Source organism: Hypanus sabinus, chromosome 5 (assembly GCF_030144855.1).
Source record: "Hypanus sabinus isolate sHypSab1 chromosome 5, sHypSab1.hap1, whole genome shotgun sequence".
Lineage (NCBI taxonomy): Eukaryota > Metazoa > Chordata > Chondrichthyes > Myliobatiformes > Dasyatidae > Hypanus > Hypanus sabinus.
In genome coordinates, this window is record NC_082710.1 from 168,061,374 (window position 1) to 168,087,233 (window position 25,860).

Here is a 25,860-nt window from a genome sequence, read left to right on the forward strand (position 1 = left end):
ATAAAAGCAAAAGAGAGGACATGTATTAAACACAAGAGATTCTGCAGATGCTGGAAATCCAAAGCAACATACACAAATGTTGCAGGAATACAGCAGGGTAAGCCGCATCTATAAGAAACAGTCAATGCTTTGGGCCAAGACCCTTCATCGGGACTGGAAAGGAAGGCGGAGGGGTCCAAAATAAAAAGGTAGGGGAGGAGAAGGAGGATAGCTAGAAGGTGATAGATGAAGCTAGTTGGGTGGGAAAGGTAAAGGGCTGGAGAAGAAGGAACCTGATAAGAGAGGAGAGTAGATCATGGGAGAAAGGGAAGAATGAGGGTTATCAGGGGGAGGTGATAGGCAGGTGCAGAGGAGAGCTATGAAGCCAGAACGAGGAACTGAACAACACTGAAGGGGGTGGGAACAATAAAAAGTTACTGTGAGGAGAAAGGTCGGAGGCGACCCAAATGGAATACGAGGTGTTGCTCCTCCACCCTCATCGTAGCAAAGGTAAAGGCCGTAGAATGACATGTCGGAATGGGAATGGGGATAGGAATTAACATGGATGGCCACAGTAAATTCTGTTCTTGGCGGTGGAGCAGAGGAGCTTGACAGAGTAGACCCCAGTTTACACTGGGTCTCACCAGTATGGAGGGCTGCATCAGGAGAACTGCATACAATAGATGAACATAAATAGATTTGCAGGTGAAGTGTTGTTATAGGGGCTGTTTGGGGCCCTGAATGGTGGTAGGAGAGGAGGTGAATGGTTAGGTGCAACACTTCTGTCGCTTGTAGGGATAGGTGCCAGGAGGGAGATTAGTGGAGACGGAAAATGGACAAGGGATTCACAGAAGGAGCAATCCTTGCAAAAAGTGGAGAGTTGGGGGGAGCTAAAGAACTGCTTGACAATAGACAATAGGTGCAGGAGTCAGCCTTTCGGCCCCTCGAGCCAGCACCACCATTCAATGTGATCATGGCTGATCATCCACAATCAGTACCCCGTTTCTGCCCTCTCCCCATATCCCTTGACCCCGCTATCTTTAAGAGCTCTATCTAACTCTTTCTTGAAAGCATCCAGAGAATTGGCCTCCGCTGCCTCCTGAGGCAAAGCATTCCACAGATCCACAACTCTCGGGGTGAAAAAGTTTTTCCTGAACTTTGTTCTAAATGGCCTACCCCTTATTCTTAAACTGTGGCCTCTGGTTCTGAACTCCCCCAACATCAGGAACATGTTTCCTGCCTCTAGTGCATCCAATCCCTTAATAATCTTATACATTTCAATCAATATGTTTGGTGGTAGGATCTCATTGGGAAGCTTTTAAAAACCAACACAAGGCAACTAAAAAAAAATTTAAGAATTGGATTTTTAGAAGATTGGCTGATTAGTAGGAGGCTAAGAGTTGGAATAAAGGCGGCCTGTTCTGTTTGGCCGTAGGTGACTCATGGAGTTCACAGGGGTCATTATCGGGACACTTCTTTTCGTGTTATATGTCAACGATTTGGATGACGGAATTGATGGCTTTGTGACCAAATGTGCAGATGATATGAAGATAGGTGGAGAGGCAGGAAGTTCTGAGGAGTCTGCAGGAGGATTTAGACAGATCTGGAGAATGGGGAAAGAATTAGCAGATGGAATACAGTGTTGGGAAGTGTATGTTCATGCACTTTGGTAAAAGGGATAAAAGCTCTGAACTACTTTCTAATATTCAAAAATCAGAAGTGTATGGGGACTTTGGAGTCCTCGTGCTGATTCCCTAAAGCAGGGGTTCCCAACCTTTTCTATGCTACGGATCCTTACTATGAACCAAGGGGATCATGGACCCCAGGTTCGGAACCCCTAATGAAAAGTCGGTGGTGGGGAAGCCAATAACAATGTCAGCATTCATTTCAAGAGGACTAGAATATAAAAAACAGGGATGTAATGCTGAGGCTTTATAAGGCAGTGGGCAGAACACAGTCAGAGCATTGTTAGTAGTTTTTGGCCCTTTTTCTAAGAAAAGATGTGCTGGCATCGGGCAGGGTCCAGAGGTGGTTCACAAAAATGATCCCAAGAATCAAAAGGTTAACATATGGGGCACAGTTGAGGTCTCTGAGCCGTTCTTCTAAACTCCAATGAGGGGCGATCCCATTGAAAGGGCGAGATAGAGTGGATGTAGAGAGGATCTTTCCAATAGTGGGGAAGTCTTGGGACTAGAGGGCACTGCCTCAGATTTGAGATGTCCACTTAGGAGATAAGGAGGAATTTCTGTAGCCAGAGGGTGGTGAATCTGGGGGTTCTATTGCCACAGGTGGCTGTGCAGGCCAAGTCATCAGGCATATTTAAAGTGGAGCTTGTTATTTTCTTTACTAGTCAGGGTGTCAAAGGTTACGGGGAGAAGGCAGGGTTTGAGAGGGATAATACATCAGCCATTGCAGAGCAGGCTCGATGGGCTAATTCTGCTCCTATGTCCTCTGGTCTTATGATCCCAACACTGAGATTCGAAAGAGGGAGAAGTACCCACTCCCCAGCCACAATGGACTGGTGTAACATTCCACGTTTCCTTACAGAGGACATGCATCATTCCATTGAGTCTGGGGCAACAGGTCCTGGGGTTGGAGACCTTTCTTCGTGTGTGGGTGTGTAGAGATGCGGGAAATGGGTTTGTTTTGTTTACTGTATGTTGTTCTGAACATCGTGGATGTGCTACGCTGGTGCCAGAATGTGTGGCAACACCAAGGGATGTCCCCAGCGTGCCTTCAGATTGCTCTCAGAAATGAGCTGATCCTAGTTTATTTTTTACATTTCCAAAAGAGACTTCATTCATAAGCATACCGACAGAAAATGTAATTTCCTCAGTTCCAGTCCTCCTTTATAGTCAGAATCACATCAAATTTGCCATTCTGGCTTGGTACTTACTCTGCACAAAGCACCAGTCAACAAGAAACCCATCAAGTGTTTGAGGCACACGCCTCCCCACATCTTCAAAAGGCAGTGTCTCACTAGGGCAGTGCCTGTCACCATCTGGCACATACCCTCTTCAAGGTGCATGAACCTGAAGACCCACATTCAGCACGTGAGAAACAGCTTTTTCCTCACTGTTTTCACTATTCATCTTTTGAACAACTTACTTTTAAATTGTATCTTACGGTAAATTTGTTCTGCCACAAAACAACCAATTTCATAACATGTCAGTGACAGTATTCCTGATTCTGATTTTGAGAGGCTAGTATTCCTGTTGGTGTCTGGTGACAGCTGGATGTTACACTGTGGTCTTTCCCACAGAACATCACAAACACTAGAACACAAGAGATTCTGCAGATGCTGGAAATCCAGAGCCACACACATGAAATGCAGGTCAGGCAGCGTCTATGGAATTGAAAACATTCGCCGTTTCGGGCCAAGACCCTTCATCAGGACTTAACTTAAAACACTAAGTTTTTAACCACCATCCCCCTGGGACCTGCCTCACCATTCAATGGGATCACCGCAAAGAGGTGTTTTCTGGCCTGACGTCCGTGACCAGCGTCTCTCCTCCATGAGGATCGGTGCTGGGACCTCCATTGTTTGTAACACGTTTAAATGATTTGGATGAAAGTATAGGTGGCCCAGTTAGTAGATTTGCAGATGACACAAAGAATCAGTGTAATTGTGGATAGGGAGGGAGGTTGTCAAAGGATACAGCAGACTATGCTTCATTTGGGGAGATGGGCCGAGAAATGGCAGATGGTGTTTAATCTGGGCAAAGGTGAGGTGATGCCATTTGGAAGATCAATTACAAGGGGAAAGTAAACAGTTCACGGCAGGACCCTTAACACCAATGTTGGGAAGCAGGTCCGTAGCTCACTGCAAGTAGATAGAATGATAAAGAACACAAATGGCAGACTTGCCTTGGTCACCGAGTACAAGAATCAGGGAGTCATGTTGCAGCTGTTCAAAACTTTGATGTGGCCACGTTTGGAGCAAAGATTAAAGATTTAAAATATTTAAAGATCAGCTTTACTTGTCACACAAGGATTAAAATGTAGAGTGAAATGTGTCATTGATCACAGCCTGAGGACTGGGCTGGGAGTCAGCCCGCATGCGTCACCACGTTTCCGCCACCAATCTCGCCGGTCCACAACTTACAAACCTAAACCCTAACTGTAGGCCTTTGGACTGCGGAGACCAGAGCACCAAGTACAGTGAAGGTGAGTGGCTTCGGCCAGGGTGCAAAGAGCTTCACCAGGAAGTTGGCAGCCTGGATTTTTGTGCATTAGCTATAAGGGGAGGTTGGCTGAACTTAAACCGGTGCTTAAGAAACTGAGGGGTGATAAAAATAATGAGAGGCGTAGATGAGTGGGAAGTCCTGGGGAGAGAATCAATACTAGAGGCATAGATTATGGTGAGAGCAGGGAAGTTTAAAAGAAATGCATAGAGGAGAGGTGGGTGCATGGAGCACAGTGCCAGGGATTATGGCGGAAGCAGATACAATAGCAACAGACAGGCAGTGAACAGAGGATACAGACCGTGTGCGGAGAGATTGGGATCAGTTAGATTCCTATCGTCAGCACAAACACTGTGGACTAAAGGGCCTGTCCCTGAGCTGTACTGTTCTATGGCTGACCTCTTCCTGCGCCATTTCCCATGGCTCTCAGTACCTCTCTCTTTAAAAGACTCATCAATCTCCATTTTACAATCCAGCCTCCACTACACTTGGGAGCAGAAAATCCGAGATTCACTTCTGTCAGGATCATTTAGAGAGAAAACGCGGAACAGGCCCTTCAGGCACTTAGCTGCCCAGCAACCCACCGATTTAACCCGAGCCTAACCATGCGACAACTTACAATGACCAACTAACCCTTCGGTCAGTGGGAGAACATCGGAGCACCCTGAGGAAACCCACACCATCAGAGAGAATGTATAAACTTGCTTACAGAGGAGGCCGGAATTGAATTCCGAACTCCGACACCCTGAGGTGTTATAGCATCGTGCTAACCGCTAGACTACCATAGCACCCCAGATATTTAGAAACCCCCCCTCAGTCATAAACGAGGGTTTGAGTAAGGTCACCCCTCATTCTTCTAAACTCCAAGGGATCCAGCCTTGGCGTTCTCCCTCGAGTAAACCTCCTGCTCACTCTAACACAGAGCCATCGTGTCCCAAACCCAGAGGCTGTGGAAGTGAGGTTTCCCCACATGAAAAGGACCGACTTCCCGCCCATCTACACCTCTCCTTATCTTGATTCCTTCTCAGTTTCTTAAGCTCAGGAAAAGATCAACTGAAGTTCAGTCTGGATTGATGGAGCACAACAGTTCAGAAACTTTGGCCCATCTAGTCCACGGTGGCCTGGTCTTCTGCCTAGTTCCATCTACCTGCACCTGGACCACAGCCTTCCAAACCCCTTCCTATTTCTCAACCCGGGAGACACAAGAGACAGCAGCTACTGGAATCCGCAGCAACAGCTGCTGCAGGAACTCAGCAGGCCGAGCAGCATCTGAGGGGATGGAAGAGCAAACCCAGTCCAGATGTAAGTTCTCAAACCACCCCCTCAACTCCACATCGGCTCGACAGATCCACCTAGGGACACAGCCTTCTGACAAGACGAGGTGGCAGAGACACTGCCAACTCTAAAAGAGTCAACTCTGGATAAAAACAGTCAACGGCACCCTCTTCTGCCAGAACTGGAGTTGGAATTGGTTCATTATCGTCATGTGCACTGACAAACAGTGTGAAAAACTTGTCTTCATGCAGATCAAATCATTGCACTGTGCATTGTAAAACAGAGACAGAACACAGAATCGAGTGTAACAGCTCCAGAAGGGCAAGTTCAGGACCTCACTCCACCAGAGGCAGCTGTAATCGCTCACACAGACCAGCTGAGACCCCCTCCCCTCACGTCACTCCATCATAATGACCACAGCCTGACCCACTCTGTATCCCTATCAGCCTCGTCCCAAGAACAGAAGATCATCGAAGGTGTCCTCAAGACCCTCCGTAAAGGCGGCCCCTGCTTGGACAGCGTTCACACACACAATCTGTCATCTGCCAGCCTACGGGCACTGCAGAGAGCCACAGTGCCACAGATTCCCTCTGTGTGTGTCTCTCTCTAGATCTGCCATGTCACAAAGACTGCACAGCAAATTTCTACAGGTTTACAGTGGAGGACATTCTGACTGGCTTCATCACTGTCTGGTATGCAGGCTCCAATGCACAGGGTCGTAAGAAGCCACAGCGTTACAGATTTGGCCAGCTCCACCCTGGGCATGACCCACCCTACCAACAAGGTCATCTCCGAGAGGCACTGCCTCAAGGCATCCTCCTCAGCCTTGCTTCTAAACTGTCCATAAAGAGCCAATTTCACACTTAATAATAAACTGAAATATCTGAAGATAGAAACAGTTCCAAATTAAAGATTTATTTCTGCATCATTCGTGATCTGTTATGGACACCAATCTTTGTTTCCTATTTTGTACCTGTTGTTAATCCAGTTCCCTCACACCATAAATTTCACCCCATCCTCGACTGTACTGACATTAATCCAGCTCCCTCACACCGTAACTTCACCCCATCCCCAACTGTACTAACATTAATCCAGCTCCCTCACACCATAACTTCACCTTATCCTCGACTGTACTGACATTAATCCAGTTCCCTCACACCGTAACTTCACCCCATCCTCAACTGTACTAACATTAATCCAGCTCCCTCACACCGTAACTTCACCCCATCCCCAACTGTACTAACATTAATCCAGCTCCCTCACAACGTAACTTCACCCCATCCCCAACTGTACTAACATTAATACAGCTCCCTCACACCATAACTTCACCCCATCCCCAACAGTACTGACATTAATCCAGTTCCCTCACACTGTAACCATCACCCCATCCTTGACTGTACTAACATTAATCCAGCTCCCTCACACCGTAACTTCACCCCATGGAGCTGGATGAGCTACGGATCATTTGGGAGGCAGATAGATAGGAGTTATCAGGAAGTAGTCACACCAAAAAACCAAGAAGTAGGCAGATGGGCGATGGTCCAGAGAGGCAGGGGGAGCAGGCAGAGAGAGCAGAGCACCCCTGCGGCCATTCCCATTAACAATAAGTATACCGTACTGGATACTGTTGATGGGGATGACCTACCAGGAATGAGTTGTAGTGGTCCTGCCTCTGGCACAGAGATTGAACCCTCAACTAGAAAAGGGAGGAAGGAAGAGAAGAGAGCGATAGTTTTAGGGGATTCTATAGTTACGGGGGCAGATAGGAGATTTTGTGGGGCAGATTGGGAGTCTCGGATGGTCTGTTGCCTCCCTGGTGCCAGGGTCCGGGACATCTCAGATCGGGTGCAGGCTTTTCTTGAGAATGAGGGCATGAACCCAGATGTAGTGGTCCATGTAGGTAAGGTGAGTGAGGGGGTCCTGCTTAGAGAGTTCAGGGAGTTAGGAGTGAAGCTGAAAGGCAGGACCTCCAGGGTGACGATCTCGGGATTGCTACCTGTGCCACGTGCGAGTGAGGAGAAGAATAGAATGATTATGCACATTAATACGAGGCTGAGAGCATGGTGCAGGAAGGAAGGGTTCAGGTTTTTGGATAATTGGTCTTTGTTCCAGGGACACTGGGATCTGTTTCAAAGGGACGGTCTACATCTGAACCGGAGGGGTACTAACATTCTTGCAGGAGTGTTTGTCAGTGCTGCTCGGGGGGGTTTAAACTAGATGTGCAGGGGGCAGGGATCCAGATCCAGAGGGTTGGTCAGAAGGAGCATGGGGTTAAATGTGCAGAAGGTTTGGGTGATCTTGAGAAGGTCATCAAAATTCAGGGTGCAATTAGCCCGATGGAAGTTCAGGACAGTGTTTTAAGCAAAGAGAGGAGGAATGGGCTAAGAGTTCTATACTTGAATGCGCGTAGTGTCAGAAATAAGACAGATGAGCTTGAAGCTCAGATGAAAATGGGGAACTATGATATTGTTGGGATAACGGAGACATGGCTGCAAGGGGATCAGTCCTGGGAATTGAGTGTACCAGGGTATACGTGCTATCGTAGAGACAGAAATATAGGAAGAGGGGGTGGGGTGGCCCTGTTGGTGAGAAATGAGATTCAGTCCTTAGCAAGAGGTGACTTGGGAACAGGGGAAGTAGAGTCTGTGTGGATTGAGCTGAGGAACAGTAAGGGTAAAAAGACCCTAATGGGTGTTGTGTACAGGCCCCCAAACAGTAGCATGGATATCGGGTACAAGTTGATTAGGGAGTTAACATTGGCATGTGCTAAAGGTAATGCAGTCGTTATGGGAGATTTCAACATGCAGGTGAACTGGGAGAATCAGGTAGGTGCTGGACCCCAGGATAGGAAGTTTGTGGAGTGCCTAAGGGATGTATTTTTGGAACAGCTTGTGCTTGAGCCAACCAGGAACGAAGCTATTTTGGACTTGGTGATGTGTAATGAACAGGAATTGATAAGTGATCTTGAAGTAAAGGAGCCATTAGGAAGTAGTGATCATAACATGATAAGTTTTTATCTACAATTTGAGAGGGATAAGGCCAGATCAGAAGTGTCAGTGTTGCAATTAAATAAAGGAGACTACGGAGCCATGAGGGAAGAGCTGGCCAAAGTTAAATGGGCGGATGCCCTGGCAGGAAAGACAGTGGATCAGCAGTGGCAGATATTCTTGGGGATAATACAAAAGATGCAAAAGCAGTTCATTCCAATGAGAAGGAAGGATTCAAAGAAGGGGAAGGGGCCACAGTGGTTGACAAAGGAAGTCAGAAATTGTATAGCATTAAAGGAAAAGAAGTATGACAGGGCTAAGATGAGTGGGAATACAGATGATTGGGAAAGTTTTAAGGAACAGCAGATCTTAACTAAAAAAGCAATATGGAGAGAAAAAATCAGGTATGAGCTCAGTCTAGCCAGGAATATAAAAGGGGATAGCAAAAGCTTTTTTAGCTATGTGAAGAGAAAGAAGATAGTTAAGAACAATGTTGGCCCCTTGAAGAATGAATTGGGAGAAATTGTTATGGGAAACAGGGAAATGGCAACAGAATTTAATGCGTACTTTAGATCTGTCTTCACCAGGGAGGACACAAGCAATCTCCCAGATGTATGGATGGGCCAGGGTCATAAGATATCAGAGGAATTGAGACAGATTGACATTAGGAAAGAAACTGTGATGAGTAGACTGGTAGGACTGAAGGCTAATAAATCCCCAGGTCCAGATGGTCTACATCCGAGGGTTCTAAAAGAGGTGTCTCAGGAAATTGCAGATGCATTGGTAATCATTTTCCAATGTTCCTTCGATTCAGGATCAGGTCCTGAAGATTGCAGAGTGGCTAATGTTATCCCACTTTTCAAGAAGGGAGGGAAGGAGAAAACGGAGAACTATCGCCCTGTTAGCCTAACGTCAGTCGTGGGCAAGATGCTTGAGTCCATTATTAAGGACGAAATAGTGGCACATCTTGATGGCAGAAATAGGATTAGACCGAGCCAGCTTGGATTTACCAAGGGCAAATCATGCTTGACTAATCTGTTGGAGTTTTTTGAGGGTGTAACAAGGATGTTAGATGAGGGTAAGCCAGTGGATGTTGTGTACCTAGATTTTCAGAAGGCATTCGATAAGGTGCCACATAGGAGATTGGTGAGTAAAAATCAGAGCTCATTGCATTGGGGGCAGGGTTTCAACATGGATAGAAAACTGGTTGGCAGATAGAAAGCAAAGGGTAGCAGTGAATGGGTGTTTCTCGGACTGGCTGGAGGTGACTAGTGGGGTACCACAGGGCTCTGTATTGGGACCACAGCTCTTTACGATTTATGTCAATGATTTAGATGAGGGCATTGAAAACTATATCAGCAAGTTTGCTGACGATACTAAACTGGGTGGCAGTGTGACATGCGAAGAGGACGTTAGGAGAATACAGGGAGACTTGGATAGGCTGGGTGAGTGGACAGATACTTGGCAGATGTCATTCAATGTGAATAAATGTGAAGTTATCCACTTTGGAAGCAGGAACAAGAGGGCAGAGTATTGTCTGAACGGTGTAGAGTTAGGTAAGGGAGAAATGCAAAGAGACCTAGGAGTCCTAGTTCACCAGTCAATGAAGGTGAATGAGCAAGTGCAACAGGCAGTGAAGAGGGCAAATGGAATGTTGGCCTTTGTTACAAGGGGAATTGAATACAAGAGCAAGGATGTTCTTTTGCATTTGTACAGGGCCCTGGTGAGACCACACCTGGAATATTGTGTACAGTTTTGGTCTCCAGGTTTAAGGAAGGACATTCTGGCAATTGAGGAAGTGCAGGTAGGTTGATTCCTGGGATGGCAGGGCTGTCTTACGCAGAGAGATTGGAGAGATTGGGCTTGTACACGCTGGAATTGAGGAGATTGAGAGGGGATCTGATTGAAACGTTTAAGATAATTAAAGGATTTGATAGGATTGAGGCAGGAAATATGTTCCAGATGTTGGGAGAGTCCAGTACCAGAGGGCATGGATTGAGAATAAGAGGTCAGTTATTTAAAACAGAGTTGAGGAAGAGCTTCTTCTCCCAGAGAGTTGTGGAGGTGTGGAATGCACTCCCTCGGAAGACGGTGGAGGCCAATTATCTGGATGCTTTCAAGAAGGAGCTAGATAGATATCTGATGGATAGGGGAATCAAGGGATATGGGGACAAGGCAGGGACTGGGTATTGATACTGAATGATCAGCCATGATCACAGAATGGCGGTGCAGACTCGAGGGGCTGAATGGTCTACTTCTGCACCTATTGTCTATTGTCTATCCCCAACTGTACTGACGTTAATCCAGTTCCCTCACACCGTAACCATCACCCCATCCTCGACTGTACTAACATTAATCCAGCTCCCTCATACCGTAACTTCACCCCATCCCCAACTGTACTGACAATACAGCTCCCTCACACCGTAACCATCACCCCATCCTCGACTGTACTAACATTAATCCAGCTCCCTCACACCGTAACTTCACCCCATCCTCGACTGTACTGACATTAATCCAGCTCCCTCACACCGTAACTTCACCCCATCCCCAACTGTACTGACATTAATCCAGCTCCCTCACACCATAAATTTCACCCCATCCTCGACTGTACTAACATTAATCCAGTTGCCTCACACCGTAACCATCACCCCATCCTCGACTGTACTGACATTAATCCAGCTCCCTCACACCATAAATTTCACCCCATCCTCGACTGTACTAACATTAATCCAGTTGCCTCACACCGTAACTTCACCCCATGCCCAACTGTACTGACATTAATCCAGCTCCCTCACACCGTAACCATCACCCCATCCTCGACTGTACTAACATTAATCCAGCTCCCTCACACCATAAACTTCACCCCAACCCCAACTGTACTGACAATAATCCAGCTCCCTCACACCGTAAATTCACCTTATCCTCAATTGAGCTGACATTAATCCAGCTCCCTCACACCGTAACCATCACCCCATCCTCGACTGTACTGACGTTAATCCAGTTCCCTCACACCGTAACCATCACCCCATCTCCAACTGTACTGACATTAATCCAGCTCCCTCACACCATAAACTTCACCCCATCCCCAACTGTACTGACAATAATCCAGCTCCCTCACACCGTAAATTCACCTTATCCTCAACTGTGCTGACATTAATCCAGCTCCCTCACACCGTAACCATCACCCCATCCTCGACTGTACTGACGTTAATCCAGTTCCCTCACACTGTAACCATCACCCCATCCTCGACTGTACTGACATTAATCCAGTTCCCTCACACCATAACCATCACCCCATCCCCAACTGTACTAACATGAATCCAGCTCCCTCACACCTTAACTTCACCCCATCCTCGACTGTACTGACATTAATCCAGCTCCCTCACACTGTAACCATCACCCCAGCCTCGACTGTACTGACAATCCAGTTCCCTCACACCGTAACTTCACCCCATCCTCAACTGTACTGACATTAATCCAGTTCCCTCACACCGTAACCATCACCCCATCCCCAACTATACTGACATTAATCCAGCTCCCTCACACCTTAACTTCACCCCATCCCCAAGTGTACTGACATTAATCCAGCTCCCTCACACCGTAACTTCACCCCATCCTCGACTGTACTGACATTAATCCAGTTCCCTCACACTGTAACCATCACCCATCCCCGCCTGTACTGAAGTCACCCCAGCTCCCTCCCACCGTAACCATCACCCATCTCCGCCTGTACTGACGTCACCCAGCTCCCTCCCCTCCCTCTCCATGGTGCTGGGTGCCTTTGACAAGGTTATGTGCCCACGACGTTAAGCAGCCATGTTTAAGGTAAATAAAGCTTTATTGGAACAGAGCGGTACATTCACAGCAAGATCAGGAATGGGGCTCCTCAATGCACTCCGGAATGAAGTAATTAATACACAGCAGGGGCAACGCACCTGCCCAAGATGCTCATGCATCGGATTTCTGTCCTCCAAAGAGTCCCTGGTCCCACCATCCCGGCCGGACACACTGAGAACACCAGGATGTCAACACTCATCCTCTCCCAGGAGGGAGAACTTATTGGTGCTGAGCAGAGCTCCCCTGGCCAGCGCTGGGCATTGGTCTGCCCTGCGCCAGGCTTCCCCTTTCTCCTCACCCTCCTCGTCCTCCTCCTCCTCCTCATCCGCATCGCGGTCCTTCTCATCCTCCTCCTGGTCAGAGCTGGAGATCTCGTCCTCCTCCTCTGAGCTCTGCTTGCCCTGCAGCTGCCGGTGGGCCTCCTGGAGGGTGGCGATCTCCTGCGTCTCGCTGTGCTGCAGCCAGTGCGCTGGGGAGGGGGCAGAGACAGGGCTCGGGGTTAGTGCGGCACCCTCACCCTCCACACCCCAGTCTCCCCTCCCTCCTCCACCAGGGGCACACAGCATAGGAACAAGACCATCGTCCCAACTCAGACTGCTTAACCTCCTGTCCCCCCCAGAGAGTAGTGAATCTGTGAAATTCTCTGCCAGGGAAACAGGGGAGTCTCCTCACTAAATATATTTAAGACAGGGGTAGATAGATTTTGGAATAGCAAGGGAAAAGGATAATGAAGGGTTCTGGGGAAAAGCCAAGTAGGTGGAGATGAGTCCATGGTCAGACCAGCTGTGATCTTATTGAATGGCAGGGCAGGCTCGACAGGCCGGATGGCCGACTCCTATTTCTTATGTTCTTGTGTTCTGTCTCTACTGTTGGTTTAGGGTCCAGATTATTATTTTTTTTTCAATCTTTTTATTAAGTTTCATATATATAAAAAAAAACATAACATAATAATGAATAGGTTATGAATACAATAGACTTGAAATTACATTGGTAATAAGATAATAATATCCTATTAAAACATCAACAGAAACAAGTATATTAATCCATCAAGTCTATATAACTATATATGAAAAGAAAACAAAAATAATCGTCAAAAAAGAAAAAAAATTGAAAATAAGTGAAAGAAAATGTATGTTGATAAAAAAAAACACTAAACTAAACTAAACTAACATGGGCAATAGTAACAGTTTATAAGTATGTGATAGTGTCAGAAAAAAACTCCGGAACTCCATACCTGAACAAGAATAAGCAGAAAGAAGGTCTAGAAAAGGTCAGATTAATTCATATGAAAATGCTGAATAAACGGTCCCCAAGTTTCCTCAAATTTGACTGATGAGTCAAAAATAGTGCTTCTAATTTTTTCCAAACTTAGATATGAAATAGTTTGAGAAAGCCACTGAGACGTGGTAGGAGGATTTACTTCTTTCCAGTTTTGTAATATAGACCTTCTGGCCATTAATGTTACAAAAGCAATCATTCGTCTGATTGGAGGGGAAAACTGAATACCATCCTCATTTGGTATACCGAAAATTGCAGTAATAAAATGAGGTTGTAAATAGATATTCCAAATTGAAGAAATGGTAACAAATATGTCCTTCCAATAGTTATGTAAAGTGGGACATGACCAAAACATGTGGGTCAATGAAGCCACTTCTAGATGACACCTGTCACATTGAGGGTTAATATAAGAGTAAAATCGAGCAAGCTCATCTTTAGACATATAAGCTCTATGTACAATTTTAAATTGTATTAAAGCATGTTTAGCACATATAGAAGAGGAATTAACCATTTGTAAAATTTTTTCCCATTTATCTGTTGAAATATTATATCGAAGTTCTTTTTCCCATTCTTGTTTAATTCTATCTGATATTTCTGGTTGTATCTTCATAATCATATTATAAATAAAAGCTACTAATCCCTTCTGACAAGGGTTTAAGGTAAAAATCAAATCTGAGAGATCTACTGAAGTTGAATTGGGAAAAGATGGTAAAACTTTATGTAAGAAATTTCTGATTTGTAGATATCTGAAAAAATTAGATTTAGGTAATTTAAATTTGTTGGAAAGTTGGTCAAAGGATATCAAAGTATCTTCAAAAAAAAGATCACGAAAACATTTTATACCTTTCCTTTTCCATATGTTAAAAGCTTGATCTGTCCAGGAAGGTTTGAAAAAAAAATTAAGTAAGATAGGGCTATCAAGAACAAAGTTTTTCAGAGTAAAAAACTTACGAAATTGAAACCAAATTCGTAATGTATGTTTGATAACAGGATTAGATATCTGTTTATTAAATTTAACTAAATCAGCAGGAAGAAAAGAACCAAGAACAGAGAATAGAGAATATCCCTTTATCTCATTACATTCCAAATTTACCCACTGTGGGCACAGTGGTGAATCCAAATCTAATTTCCAATACATTAAGTTACGAATATTATTTGCCCAATAATGAAATCTAAAGTTAGGTAAAGCTAAACCACCATCTTTTTTAGATTTTTGTAATTGCTTTTTACTTAACCTGGGATTTTTATTTTGCCACACAAATGAGGAAATTTTTTGAATCAATGTTATCGAAAAAAGATTTAGGAATAAAAATTGGTAAGGCTTGAAATAAGTATAAAAATTTTGGTAAAATCATCATTTTAATAGCATTAATCCAACCAATTAATGATAAGAATAAGGGAGACCATCTTGTAGTAAGTTGTTGAATTTGATGAAGCATAGGTAAAAAATTCAGTCTAAATAAATCTTTATATTTCTTGGTAATTTTTATACCTAAATAGGTAAAGTTATCAGTAACAACTTTGAATGGTATCCTGTCATTCAATAGTTTGTGCGTTTAAGGGAAATAATTCACTCTTATCCAAGTTTAGTTTATAACCAGAAAAGCTACCAAATTGAGCCAACAAGGATAAAATAGCGGGAATAGACCTGTCAGGGTCAGAAATATATAACAGCAAGTCATCAGCATAAAGTGATAATTTGTATAACTTCTCATTACGGGTAATACCAAAAATATTAGGAGATTCACGAATAGCAATGGCTAACATTATTATTTTTGTTTTTCCTTCTAGTTTGATCTTTCTTTATGCTTGCCTATATACTGTTTAATCACCTACTTGTAGTAAATTTTTAGTAACTTGTAGTACAACTGGCTATGGAATTCTGAAGTTGCTTTGTCTGCCGAGCCAGATCGGGACTCAGCCAGTGCCTGCTCACAGGGTTTCTTTATCTAAACCCATCCTGCAGTATGAAACGACAGCCCCGCCCGAAGGGTCTCGGCCCGAAACGTCGACAGCGCTTCTCCCTGTAGATGCTGCCTGGCCTGCTGTGTTCCACCAGCACTTTGTGTGTGTTGTTGTTTAAATTTCCAGCATCTGCAGATTTCCTTGTGTTAGCCCCGCACTCAGATTCCTTTACAACTTAGAACAGTAGAGCACAGTACAGGCCCTTCAGCCCACAATGTCTTGCTGACTTTTAACTCCAAGCTCAATCGAACCCTTCCCTCGTAAGATAGCCTTCCATTTTTCTTTCATAATCGCGCCTACCTAAGAGTCTCTTAAGCGTCCCTAATGTATCTGCCTCCATTCCCTCCCCGGCAGCACGTTCCACACACCCCCCACTCTCTTTTTACAGGTCACTGTTCCACTTGCCTTGCTTGCTGGTGCTGGCTGGCCCCGTCTCTCCTGTACCATGATGAACATGTAACACAGCATCCGGAACCACGAGATAAGCGCCACAATCTTGACTTCCAAAAGACCCAACGATGCTGCTAAAGGTCCAGTTAGGCAAATATCCCTCAAGGCCTTTCCTATCCGATTCACCCCGTGTTCTCATTTCTCTCCGTCACAGAGACGTGGCTCGACAAGTAAATTACCTCTGGCGTAGGCGTTGTACAGCACTACGGCCCGATCGCCTGTGCCAACCATGATGCCTGCCTGGCGTAGTCCCATTTGCCTGCGATTGGCCCAGATCCCCCTGAACTTTCCCAGTCCATGTTGTTATTCCACTCACCTCTAACACTTGCTTGTTTCACATAATCTTGTGACCCCTCTGACCCCCCCCTTGTCTTTCCCCCTCTCATCGTAGTCCTGTGCCCTCAGAACTAGTCCCCCGTACCCCGATGGTCACCATCGATTTCATTTACACCCCTCACGAGTTTATAAACCTCTGTAAGGTCACCCTCAGATTGTTTCACTCAGGGAAAACAGACCCGGCCTCTCCTTACAACCCAAGCCCTTCCAGTGCCGGCAACATCCTCGCGATTCCTTCCTGCACCCTCTCTCCACCTTCCAAAACGCGCCAATAACAATATTTAATAGACAGGGGACAGGTCCGCGGAATGGGAGGCTTCTGAAGGTGATGGGCCAAACGTGAGCGCCCTGGTCAGAAAGGCCAGATTCCATGATGTACGGCTCTTGGTCTAGGATTATGACCAGAGGTGGGTTCAGGGGAGACGGTTCCTGGAATGGGGACCCGGACAAACAAACAACACCCCCTGCCACAGGTATCCGTTCCACAGCTGCCCCCCACCCCCCAACAGCAGTGGGACAGGGTGGCCACACCTTTCTGCGCCGTGTATCCTGGAGGCCGCATGCAGAGACACAGACGCCCATCCACCGTCAGACGCAGGATGCTGTTGGCGGCACGGTACACGTCGTTCCGAGCTGCTCTGGCCGTCTTGTAGGCTCTCTTCTCCGCCCAGGCTACGAGGAGATGAGGGGATTAGCGAGCCCTGCCTTTTGACCTCACCTCCATCCACAGACTAGTCAGTACCTCTCACTCATTCACAGATAACCCCAACCCCTCCATCCCACCCACAGACTGATCAGTAATCACCCCCACCCAGACCTCGGACTGGTCAGTGACACCCCCTGCAACAGCGAACACACTCCAACCCCCACCCCTGAGCACCCGCTCCGAATCCCGAGCACAAAGGAAAACTCTTTCTGGACTATTACATTTACAGCCTCTTCTCCCCGCTCCTTTCAGAAAGAACCCCAACCCCTGCCCGTCATCCCTTCCTGTATCCTAATTTCTCTCATCCTCCTCCTCCCCCCCCCAATTATTCACCTTGTTCCCCATCCCCTCCCCAACTCCACCCACTTGCCCATCTCCTTGTTCTCTCATCCTCATTTTCCTTCACTCCCTCCACCACCTACCCTCACAGAGGTCCCAGGCGGTGTACTCAGCCTGCGCCTGCTCCTCAGAACCTTCCTCCGTTGCCCTCGGGTGCCGGAGCTTCAGCAGCTTCTGCACAGGGATCCGGGCGGCCAGGTAGCCGACCGAGGTGTAGGGCTCCTGGATCTGAGCGATTGGGTAAATCCCAGCCAGGATCTGGAAAGAGATGGCATGACGTGATGTGGGCAGCAGGGACAGACGCCATGGGGGAGGTGGGCAGCAGGGCGGCTGGGTAACCACAGCCTAGATCTGCAGTGACAGACGCTGTGGGGGAAGGTGGGCAGCCGAAGTCCAGGTAACTCCCCACCAGGGTCCCCAGGGAGACTCGCTGCAGGGCGAGGTAACAGCGGATCCACTGGGTAACCCCAGCAGGGATCGGTATGGAGAGACACTGCAGAGGGACGTGGGCACCAGGACCGCTGGACAACCCCGGCAGGAATCTGTACAGAAAGGCACTGTGGAGGGAGGTGGGCAGTGGGACTGCAGGTAACCCCGGCCAGGTTCCGCAAGGAGACGGACCCTGAACTTAAGCTTGAAAACGAGTTTGAACAAGACCTTAAGTACGACCATGAACTTGAACTTAAAACCCAGGCTGAACCAGCCATTGTAAGAAAAGGCACAGGAACAGAATTGGGCCATTCGGCTCATCCAGTCTACTCCGAGAAAAGCTGCAGAGGGCTGTAGACTCAGCCAGTCCCATCCCCATCGTCTTCAAAAGGCAGCACCCTGCATTAGAGACCCTCACCACCCAGGACATGCCCTCTTCTCATTGCCTCTGGGAGGAGGTACAGGAACCTGAGGACACACTCAACGTTTTAGGAACAGCTTCTTCCCCTCCGCCATCAGATTTCTGGACGGACAATGAACCCATGAACACAACCTCATTATTCCTCACCTGCCCTAGTTTTATTGTGACATTACAATTTTATGCCTTGTACCGAACCGCTGCCACAAAACCAACCTCACAAAACACGTCAGTAGTAGTAAACCTGACCTGCAGCATCTGCAGCCCCCTCTGTATCGTTTAACAGGCTTCCTTGCGAAGCACAGCCCCTTTCGCTTTTATGCCAGCTTGCTAAGCAGCACACCTGAACTGTCCAAATCTTTCCCTGGAGGTCCCAGCACGGGTCACCAGCCTCAGGACAGAATAATGCCTCCTCCTCCAACTGTTCTTCCGTGGCCAAGCCAATTGTGAGTGCAACCCACCTCAGATCCCCCCCTCAACCTCGTTCGCTGAGACCCCCACGTACACTCCTGCTCTCGGCCGCCAGTCACTGACCTGTTGTTGACGGTCCACGAGCGAGGGGAAGACCAGGCCGGGGCAGTCGCAGAGTTTGACTGTGGGCGTCAAGAAGTAGGTCTGGAAGTACTTGGTGTGGCCTGGGGTCCTCGACACACTCACCACCTTCTTCCCCACCAGCCCGTTGATGAGGGACGACTTGCCCACGTTTGGGAATCCTACAGACCAGCAGCGGAAAGGTTAGAGCCCAACCCTGCGCAGGGACACCACGATAGCTTTCACTGTTCACAGAGAGTGGTGGTTCTCTGGGAATGTGGTGAAAGCAGGTACGACGACAACGTTCAAGCGACATTTGGACAGGCGTGGGTAGAGGCTGAGAGAATGGGTGGTGGGGTTGAGGGGGGAGAAGTGGGTAGAGGCTGAGAATGGTTGTGGGGTTCAGGAGGGAAAGAGGGTAGAGGCTGAGAATGGGTGGTGGGGTTGAGGAGGGAGAAGTGGGTAGAGGCTGAGAATGGGTGGTGGGGTTGAGGAGGGAAAAGAGGGTAGAGGCTGAGAATGGGTGGTGGGGTTGAGGAGGGAGAAGAGGGTAGAGGCTGAGAATGGGTGGTGGGGTTGAGAGGGGAGAAGTGGGTAGAGGCTGAGAGAATGGGTGGTGGGGTTGAGGAGGGAGAAGTGGGTAGAGGCTGAGAGAATGGGTGGTGGGGTTGAGGAGGGAGAAGTGGGTAGAGGCTGAGAGAATGGGTGGTGGGGTTGAGGAGGGAGAAGAGGGTAGAGGCTGAGAATGGGTGGTGGGGTTGAGGAGGGAAAAGAGGGTAGAGGCTGAGAATGGGTGGTGGGGTTGAGGAGGGAAAAGAGGGTAGAGGCTGAGAATGGGTGGTGGGGTTGAGGAGGGAGAAGAGGGTAGAGGCTGAGAATGGGTGGTGGGGTTGAGAGGGGAGAAGTGGGTAGAGGCTGAGAGAATGGGTGGTGGGGTTGAGGAGGGAGAAGAGGGTAGAGGCTGAGAGAATGGGTGGTGGGGTTGAGGGGGGAGAGGTGGGTAGAGGCTGAGAGAATGGGTGGTGGGGTTGAGGAGGGAGAAGAGGGTAGAGGCTGAGAATGGGTGGTGGGGTTGAGGAGGGAAAAGAGGGTAGAGGCTGAGAATGGGTGGTGGGGCTCAGGAGGGAGAAGTGGGTAGAGGCTGAGAATGGGTGGTGGGGTTCAGGAGGGAGAAGAGGGTAGAGGCTGAGAGAATGGGTGGTGGGGTTGAGGGGGGAGAGGTGGGTAGAGGCTGAGAGAATGGGTGGTGGGGTTGAGGAGGGAGAAGAGGGTAGAGGCTGAGAATGGGTGGTGGGGTTGAGGAGGGAAAAGAGGGTAGAGGCTGAGAATGGGTGGTGGGGCTCAGGAGGGAGAAGTGGGTAGAGGCTGAGAATGGGTGGTGGGGTTGTGGAGGGAGAAGTGGGTAGAGGCTGAGAGAAGGGATAGGGTTCAGGAGGGAGAAGTGGGTAGAGGCTGAGAATGGGTGGTGGGGTTGAGGAGGGAGAAGTGGGTAGAGGCTGAGAATGGGTGGTGGGGTTGTGGAGGGAGAAGTGGGTAGAGGCTGAGAGAATGGGTGGTGGGGTTGAGGAGGGAGAAGTGGGTAGAGGCTGAGAGAATGGGTGGTGGGGTTGAGGAGGGAGAAGTGGGTAGAGGCTGAGAATGGGTGGTGGGGTTGTGGAGGGAGAAGTGGGTAGAGGCTGAGAGAATGGGTGGTGGGGTTGAGGAGGGAGAAGTGGGTAGAGGCTGAGAGAATGGGTGGTGGGGTTGAGGAGGGAGAAGAGGGTAGAGGCTGAGAATGGGTGGTAGGGTTGAGGAGGGAAAAGAGGGTAGAGGCTGAGAGAATGGGGGGTGGGGTTCAGGAGGGAGAAGTGGGTAGAGGCTGAGAATGGGTGGTGGGGTTGTGGAGGGAGAAGTGGGTAGAGGCTGAGAATAGGTGGTGGGGTTGAGGAGGGAGAAGTGGGTAGAGGCTGAGAATGGGTGGTGGGGTTGAGGAGGGAGAAGTGGGTAGAGGCTGAGAGAAGGGATAGGGTTGAGGAGGGAGAAGTGGGTAGAGGCTGAGAATGGGTGGTGGGGTTCAGGAGGGAAAAGAGGGTAGAGGCTGAGAGAAGGGATGGGGTTCAGGAGGGAGAAGTTGGTAGAGGCTGAGAATGGGTGGTGGGGTTCAGGAGGGAAAAGAGGGTAGAAGATGAGAAAATGGGTGGTGGGGTTGAGAGGGGAGAAGTGGGTCGAGGCTGAGAATGGGTGGTGGGGTTGAGGGGGGAGAGGTGGGTAGAGGCTGAGAGAATGGGTGGTGGGGTTGAGGGGGGAGAAGTGGGAAGAGGCTGAGAATGGGTGGTGGGGTTGGGGGGAGAGGTGGGTAGAGGCTGAGAATGGGTGGTGGGGTAGAGGAGGGAGAAGTGGGTAGAGGATGAGAATGGGTGGTGGGGTTGAGGAGGGAGAAGAGGGTAGAGGCTGAGAATGGGTGGTGGGGTTGAGGAGGGAGAAGTGGGTAGAGGATGAGAATGGGTGGTGGGGTTGAGGAGGGAGAAGAGGGTAGAGGCTGAGAATGGGTGGTGGGGTTCAGGAGGGAGAAGTGGGTAGAGGCTGAGAGAATGGGTGGTGGGGTTGAGGAGGGAGAAGTGGGTAAAGGATGAGAATGGGTGGTGGGGTTGAGGAGGGAGAAGTGGGTAGAGGCTGAGAGAAGGGATGGTGGGGTTGAGGGGGGAGGTGGGTAGAGGCTGAGAATGGGTGGTGGGGTTGAGGAGGGAAAAGAGGGTAGAGGCTGAGAATGGGTGATGGGGTTCAGGGGGGAAAAGAGGGTAGAGGATAAGAGAATGGGTGGTGGGGTTGAGGGGGGAAAGAGGGTAGAGGATGAGAGAATGGGTGGTGGGATTGGGGGGAGAAGTGGGTAGAGGCTGAGAATGGGTGGTGGGGCTCAGGAGGGAAAAGTGGGTCGAGGCTGAGAATGGGTGGTGGGGTTGTGGAGGGAGAAGTGGGTAGAGGATGAAAGTGGGTGGTGGGGTTGTGGAGGGAGAAGTGGGTAGAGGATGAGAATGGGTGGTGGGGTTGAGGAGGGAGAAGTGGGTAGAGGCTGAGAGAATGGGTGGTGGGGTTGAGGTGGGAGGAGTGGGTAGAGGCTGAGAGAATGGGTGGTGGGGTTGAGGAGGGAAAAGAGGGTAGAGGCTGAGAATGGGTGGTGGGGTTGAGGAGGGAGAAGTGGGTAGAGGCTGAGAGAAGGGATGGGGTTCAGGAGGGAGAAGTGGGTAGAGGCTGAGAATGGGTGGTGGGATTCAGGAGGGAAAAGAGGGTAGAAGATGAGAAAATGGGTGGTGGGGTTGAGAGGGGAGAAGTGGGTCGAGGCTGAGAATGGGTGGTGGGGTACAGGAAGGAAAGAGGGTAGAGGCTGAGAATGGGTGGTGGGGCTCAGGAGGGAAAAGAGGGTAGAGGCTGAGAATGGGTGGTGGGGCTCAGGAGGGAAAAGAGGGTAAAGGATGAGAATGGGTGGAGGGGTTGAGGAGGGAGAAGTGGGTAGAGGATGCGAATGGGTGGTGGGGTTGAGGAGGGAGAAGTGGGTAGAGGCTGAGAATGGGTGGTGGGGCTCAGGAGGGAAAAGAGGTTAGAGGATGAGAGAATGGGTGGTGGGGTTGAGGGGGGAGAAGTGGGTAGAGGCTGAAAGAAGGGATAGGGTTCAGGAGGGAGAAGTGGGTAGAGGATGAGAGAATGTGTGGTGGAGTTGAGGGGGGGGAAAAGAGGGTAGAGGATGAGAGAATGAGTGGTGGGGTTGAGGGGGGAGAAGTGGGTAGAGGCTGAGAATGGGTGGTGGGGTTGAAGAGGGAGAAGTGGGTAGAGGCTGAGAGAAGGGATAGGGTTCAGGAGGGAGAAGTGGGTAGAGGCTGATAATGGGTGGTGGGGTTCAGGAGGGAAAAGAGGGTAGAGGCTGAGAGAAGGGATGGGGTTCAGGAGGGAGAAGTGGGTAGAGGCGGAGAATGGGTGGTGGGGCTCAGGAGGGAAAAGAGGGTAGAGGATGAGAGAATGGGTGTTGGTTGAGGGGGGAGAAGTGGGTCGAGGCTGATAATGGGTGGTGGGGTACAGGAGGGAAAGAGGGTAGAGGCTGAGAGAATGGGTGGTGGGGTTGAGGGGGGAAAAGAGGGTAGAGGATGAAAGTGGGTGGTGGGGTTGAGGAGGGAGAAGTGGGTAGAGGCTGAGAATGGGTGGTGGGGTTGAGGAGGGAAAAGAGGGTAGAGGCTGAGAATGGGTGGTGGGGTTGAGGGGGGAAAAGAGGGTAGAGGATGAGAGAATGGGTGGTGGGGTTCAGGAGGGAGAAGTGGGTAGAGGCTGAAAGAAGGGATGGGGTTCAGGAGGGAGAAGTGGGTAGAGGATGAGAGAATGAGTGGTGGGGTTGAGGGGGGAGAAGTGGGTAGAGGCTGAGAATGGGTGGTGGGGTTGAGGAGGGAAAAGAGGGTAGAGGCTGAGAATGGGTGATGGGGTTGAGGGGGGAAAAGAGGGTAGAGAATGGGTGGTGGGGTTGAGGAGGGAAAAGAGGGTAGAGGATGAGAGAATGGGTGGTGGGGTTGGGGGGAGAAGTGGTTAGAGGCTGAGAATGGGTGGAGGGGCTCAGGAGGGAAAAGTGGGTAGAGGCTGAGAATGGGTGGTGGGGTTGAGGAGGGAAAAGAGGGTAGAGGCTGAGAATGGGTGGTGGGGTTGAGGAGGGAGAAGAGGGTAGAGGCTGAGAATGGGTGGTGGGGTTGAGAGGGGAGAAGTGGGTAGAGGCTGAGAGAATGGGTGGTGGGGTTGAGGAGGGAGAAGTGGGTAGAGGCTGAGAGAATGGGTGGTGGGGTTGAGGAGGGAGAAGAGGGTAGAGGCTGAGAATGGGTGGTGGGGTTGAGGAGGGAAAAGAGGGTAGAGGCTGAGAATGGGTGGTGGGGTTGAGGAGGGAGAAGAGGGTAGAGGCTGAGAATGGGTGGTGGGGTTGAGAGGGGAGAAGTGGGTAGAGGCTGAGAGAATGGGTGGTGGGGTTGAGGAGGGAGAAGTGGGTAGAGGCTGAGAGAATGGGTGGTGGGGTTGAGGAGGGAGAAGTGGGTAGAGGCTGAGAGAATGGGTGGTGGGGTTGAGGAGGGAGAAGAGGGTAGAGGCTGAGAATGGGTGGTGGGGTTGAGGAGGGAAAAGAGGGTAGAGGCTGAGAATGGGTGGTGGGGTTGAGGAGGGAAAAGAGGGTAGAGGCTGAGAATGGGTGGTGGGGTTGAGGAGGGAGAAGAGGGTAGAGGCTGAGAATGGGTGGTGGGGTTGAGAGGGGAGAAGTGGGTAGAGGCTGAGAGAATGGGTGGTGGGGTTGAGGAGGGAGAAGAGGGTAGAGGCTGAGAGAATGGGTGGTGGGGTTGAGGGGGGAGAGGTGGGTAGAGGCTGAGAGAATGGGTGGTGGGGTTGAGGAGGGAGAAGAGGGTAGAGGCTGAGAATGGGTGGTGGGGTTGAGGAGGGAAAAGAGGGTAGAGGCTGAGAATGGGTGGTGGGGCTCAGGAGGGAGAAGTGGGTAGAGGCTGAGAATGGGTGGTGGGGTTCAGGAGGGAGAAGAGGGTAGAGGCTGAGAGAATGGGTGGTGGGGTTGAGGGGGGAGAGGTGGGTAGAGGCTGAGAGAATGGGTGGTGGGGTTGAGGAGGGAGAAGAGGGTAGAGGCTGAGAATGGGTGGTGGGGTTGAGGAGGGAAAAGAGGGTAGAGGCTGAGAATGGGTGGTGGGGCTCAGGAGGGAGAAGTGGGTAGAGGCTGAGAATGGGTGGTGGGGTTGTGGAGGGAGAAGTGGGTAGAGGCTGAGAGAAGGGATAGGGTTCAGGAGGGAGAAGTGGGTAGAGGCTGAGAATGGGTGGTGGGGTTGAGGAGGGAGAAGTGGGTAGAGGCTGAGAATGGGTGGTGGGGTTGTGGAGGGAGAAGTGGGTAGAGGCTGAGAGAATGGGTGGTGGGGTTGAGGAGGGAGAAGTGGGTAGAGGCTGAGAGAATGGGTGGTGGGGTTGAGGAGGGAGAAGTGGGTAGAGGCTGAGAATGGGTGGTGGGGTTGTGGAGGGAGAAGTGGGTAGAGGCTGAGAGAATGGGTGGTGGGGTTGAGGAGGGAGAAGTGGGTAGAGGCTGAGAGAATGGGTGGTGGGGTTGAGGAGGGAGAAGAGGGTAGAGGCTGAGAATGGGTGGTAGGGTTGAGGAGGGAAAAGAGGGTAGAGGCTGAGAGAATGGGGGGTGGGGTTCAGGAGGGAGAAGTGGGTAGAGGCTGAGAATGGGTGGTGGGGTTGTGGAGGGAGAAGTGGGTAGAGGCTGAGAATAGGTGGTGGGGTTGAGGAGGGAGAAGTGGGTAGAGGCTGAGAATGGGTGGTGGGGTTGAGGAGGGAGAAGTGGGTAGAGGCTGAGAGAAGGGATAGGGTTCAGGAGGGAGAAGTGGGTAGAGGCTGAGAATGGGTGGTGGGGTTCAGGAGGGAAAAGAGGGTAGAGGCTGAGAGAAGGGATGGGGTTCAGGAGGGAGAAGTTGGTAGAGGCTGAGAATGGGTGGTGGGGTTCAGGAGGGAAAAGAGGGTAGAAGATGAGAAAATGGGTGGTGGGGTTGAGAGGGGAGAAGTGGGTCGAGGCTGAGAATGGGTGGTGGGGTTGAGGGGGGAGAGGTGGGTAGAGGCTGAGAGAATGGGTGGTGGGGTTGAGGGGGGAGAAGTGGGAAGAGGCTGAGAATGGGTGGTGGGGTTGGGGGGAGAGGTGGGTAGAGGCTGAGAATGGGTGGTGGGGTTGAGGAGGGAGAAGTGGGTAGAGGATGAGAATGGGTGGTGGGGTTGAGGAGGGAGAAGAGGGTAGAGGCTGAGAATGGGTGGTGGGGTTGAGGAGGGAGAAGTGGGTAGAGGATGAGAATGGGTGGTGGGGTTGAGGAGGGAGAAGTGGGTAAAGGATGAGAATGGGTGGTGGGGTTGAGGAGGGAGAAGTGGGTAGAGGCTGAGAGAAGGGATGGTGGGGTTGAGGGGGGAGGTGGGTAGAGGCTGAGAATGGGTGGTGGGGTTGAGGAGGGAAAAGAGGGTAGAGGCTGAGAATGGGTGATGGGGTTCAGGGGGGAAAAGAGGGTAGAGGATGAGAGAATGGGTGGTGGGGTTGAGGGGGGAAAGAGGGTAGAGGATGAGAGAATGGGTGGTGGGATTGGGGGGAGAAGTGGGTAGAGGCTGAGAATGGGT

General features: G+C 49.9%; 1 protein-coding gene across 2 annotated transcripts in view; it reads right to left on the reverse strand.

The window, feature by feature from the left end:
- Positions 1-12,244: 12,244 nt before the first annotated feature.
- gnl1 (guanine nucleotide binding protein-like 1) overlaps positions 12,245-25,860 on the reverse strand; it is an 86,505-nt gene continuing 72,889 nt past the window's right edge. For both annotated transcript variants that reach the window (XM_059970853.1, XM_059970854.1), the window contains 4 exons: positions 18,718-18,896; positions 17,420-17,594; positions 16,823-16,963; positions 12,245-12,731 (listed from right to left, as the gene is read on the reverse strand). In XM_059970853.1, the coding sequence (XP_059826836.1) occupies positions 12,451-12,731; positions 16,823-16,963; positions 17,420-17,594; positions 18,718-18,896 (776 nt within the window). In that variant the 3' untranslated portion in view covers positions 12,245-12,450. The remainder of the gene's footprint in view (positions 12,732-16,822; positions 16,964-17,419; positions 17,595-18,717; positions 18,897-25,860) is intronic.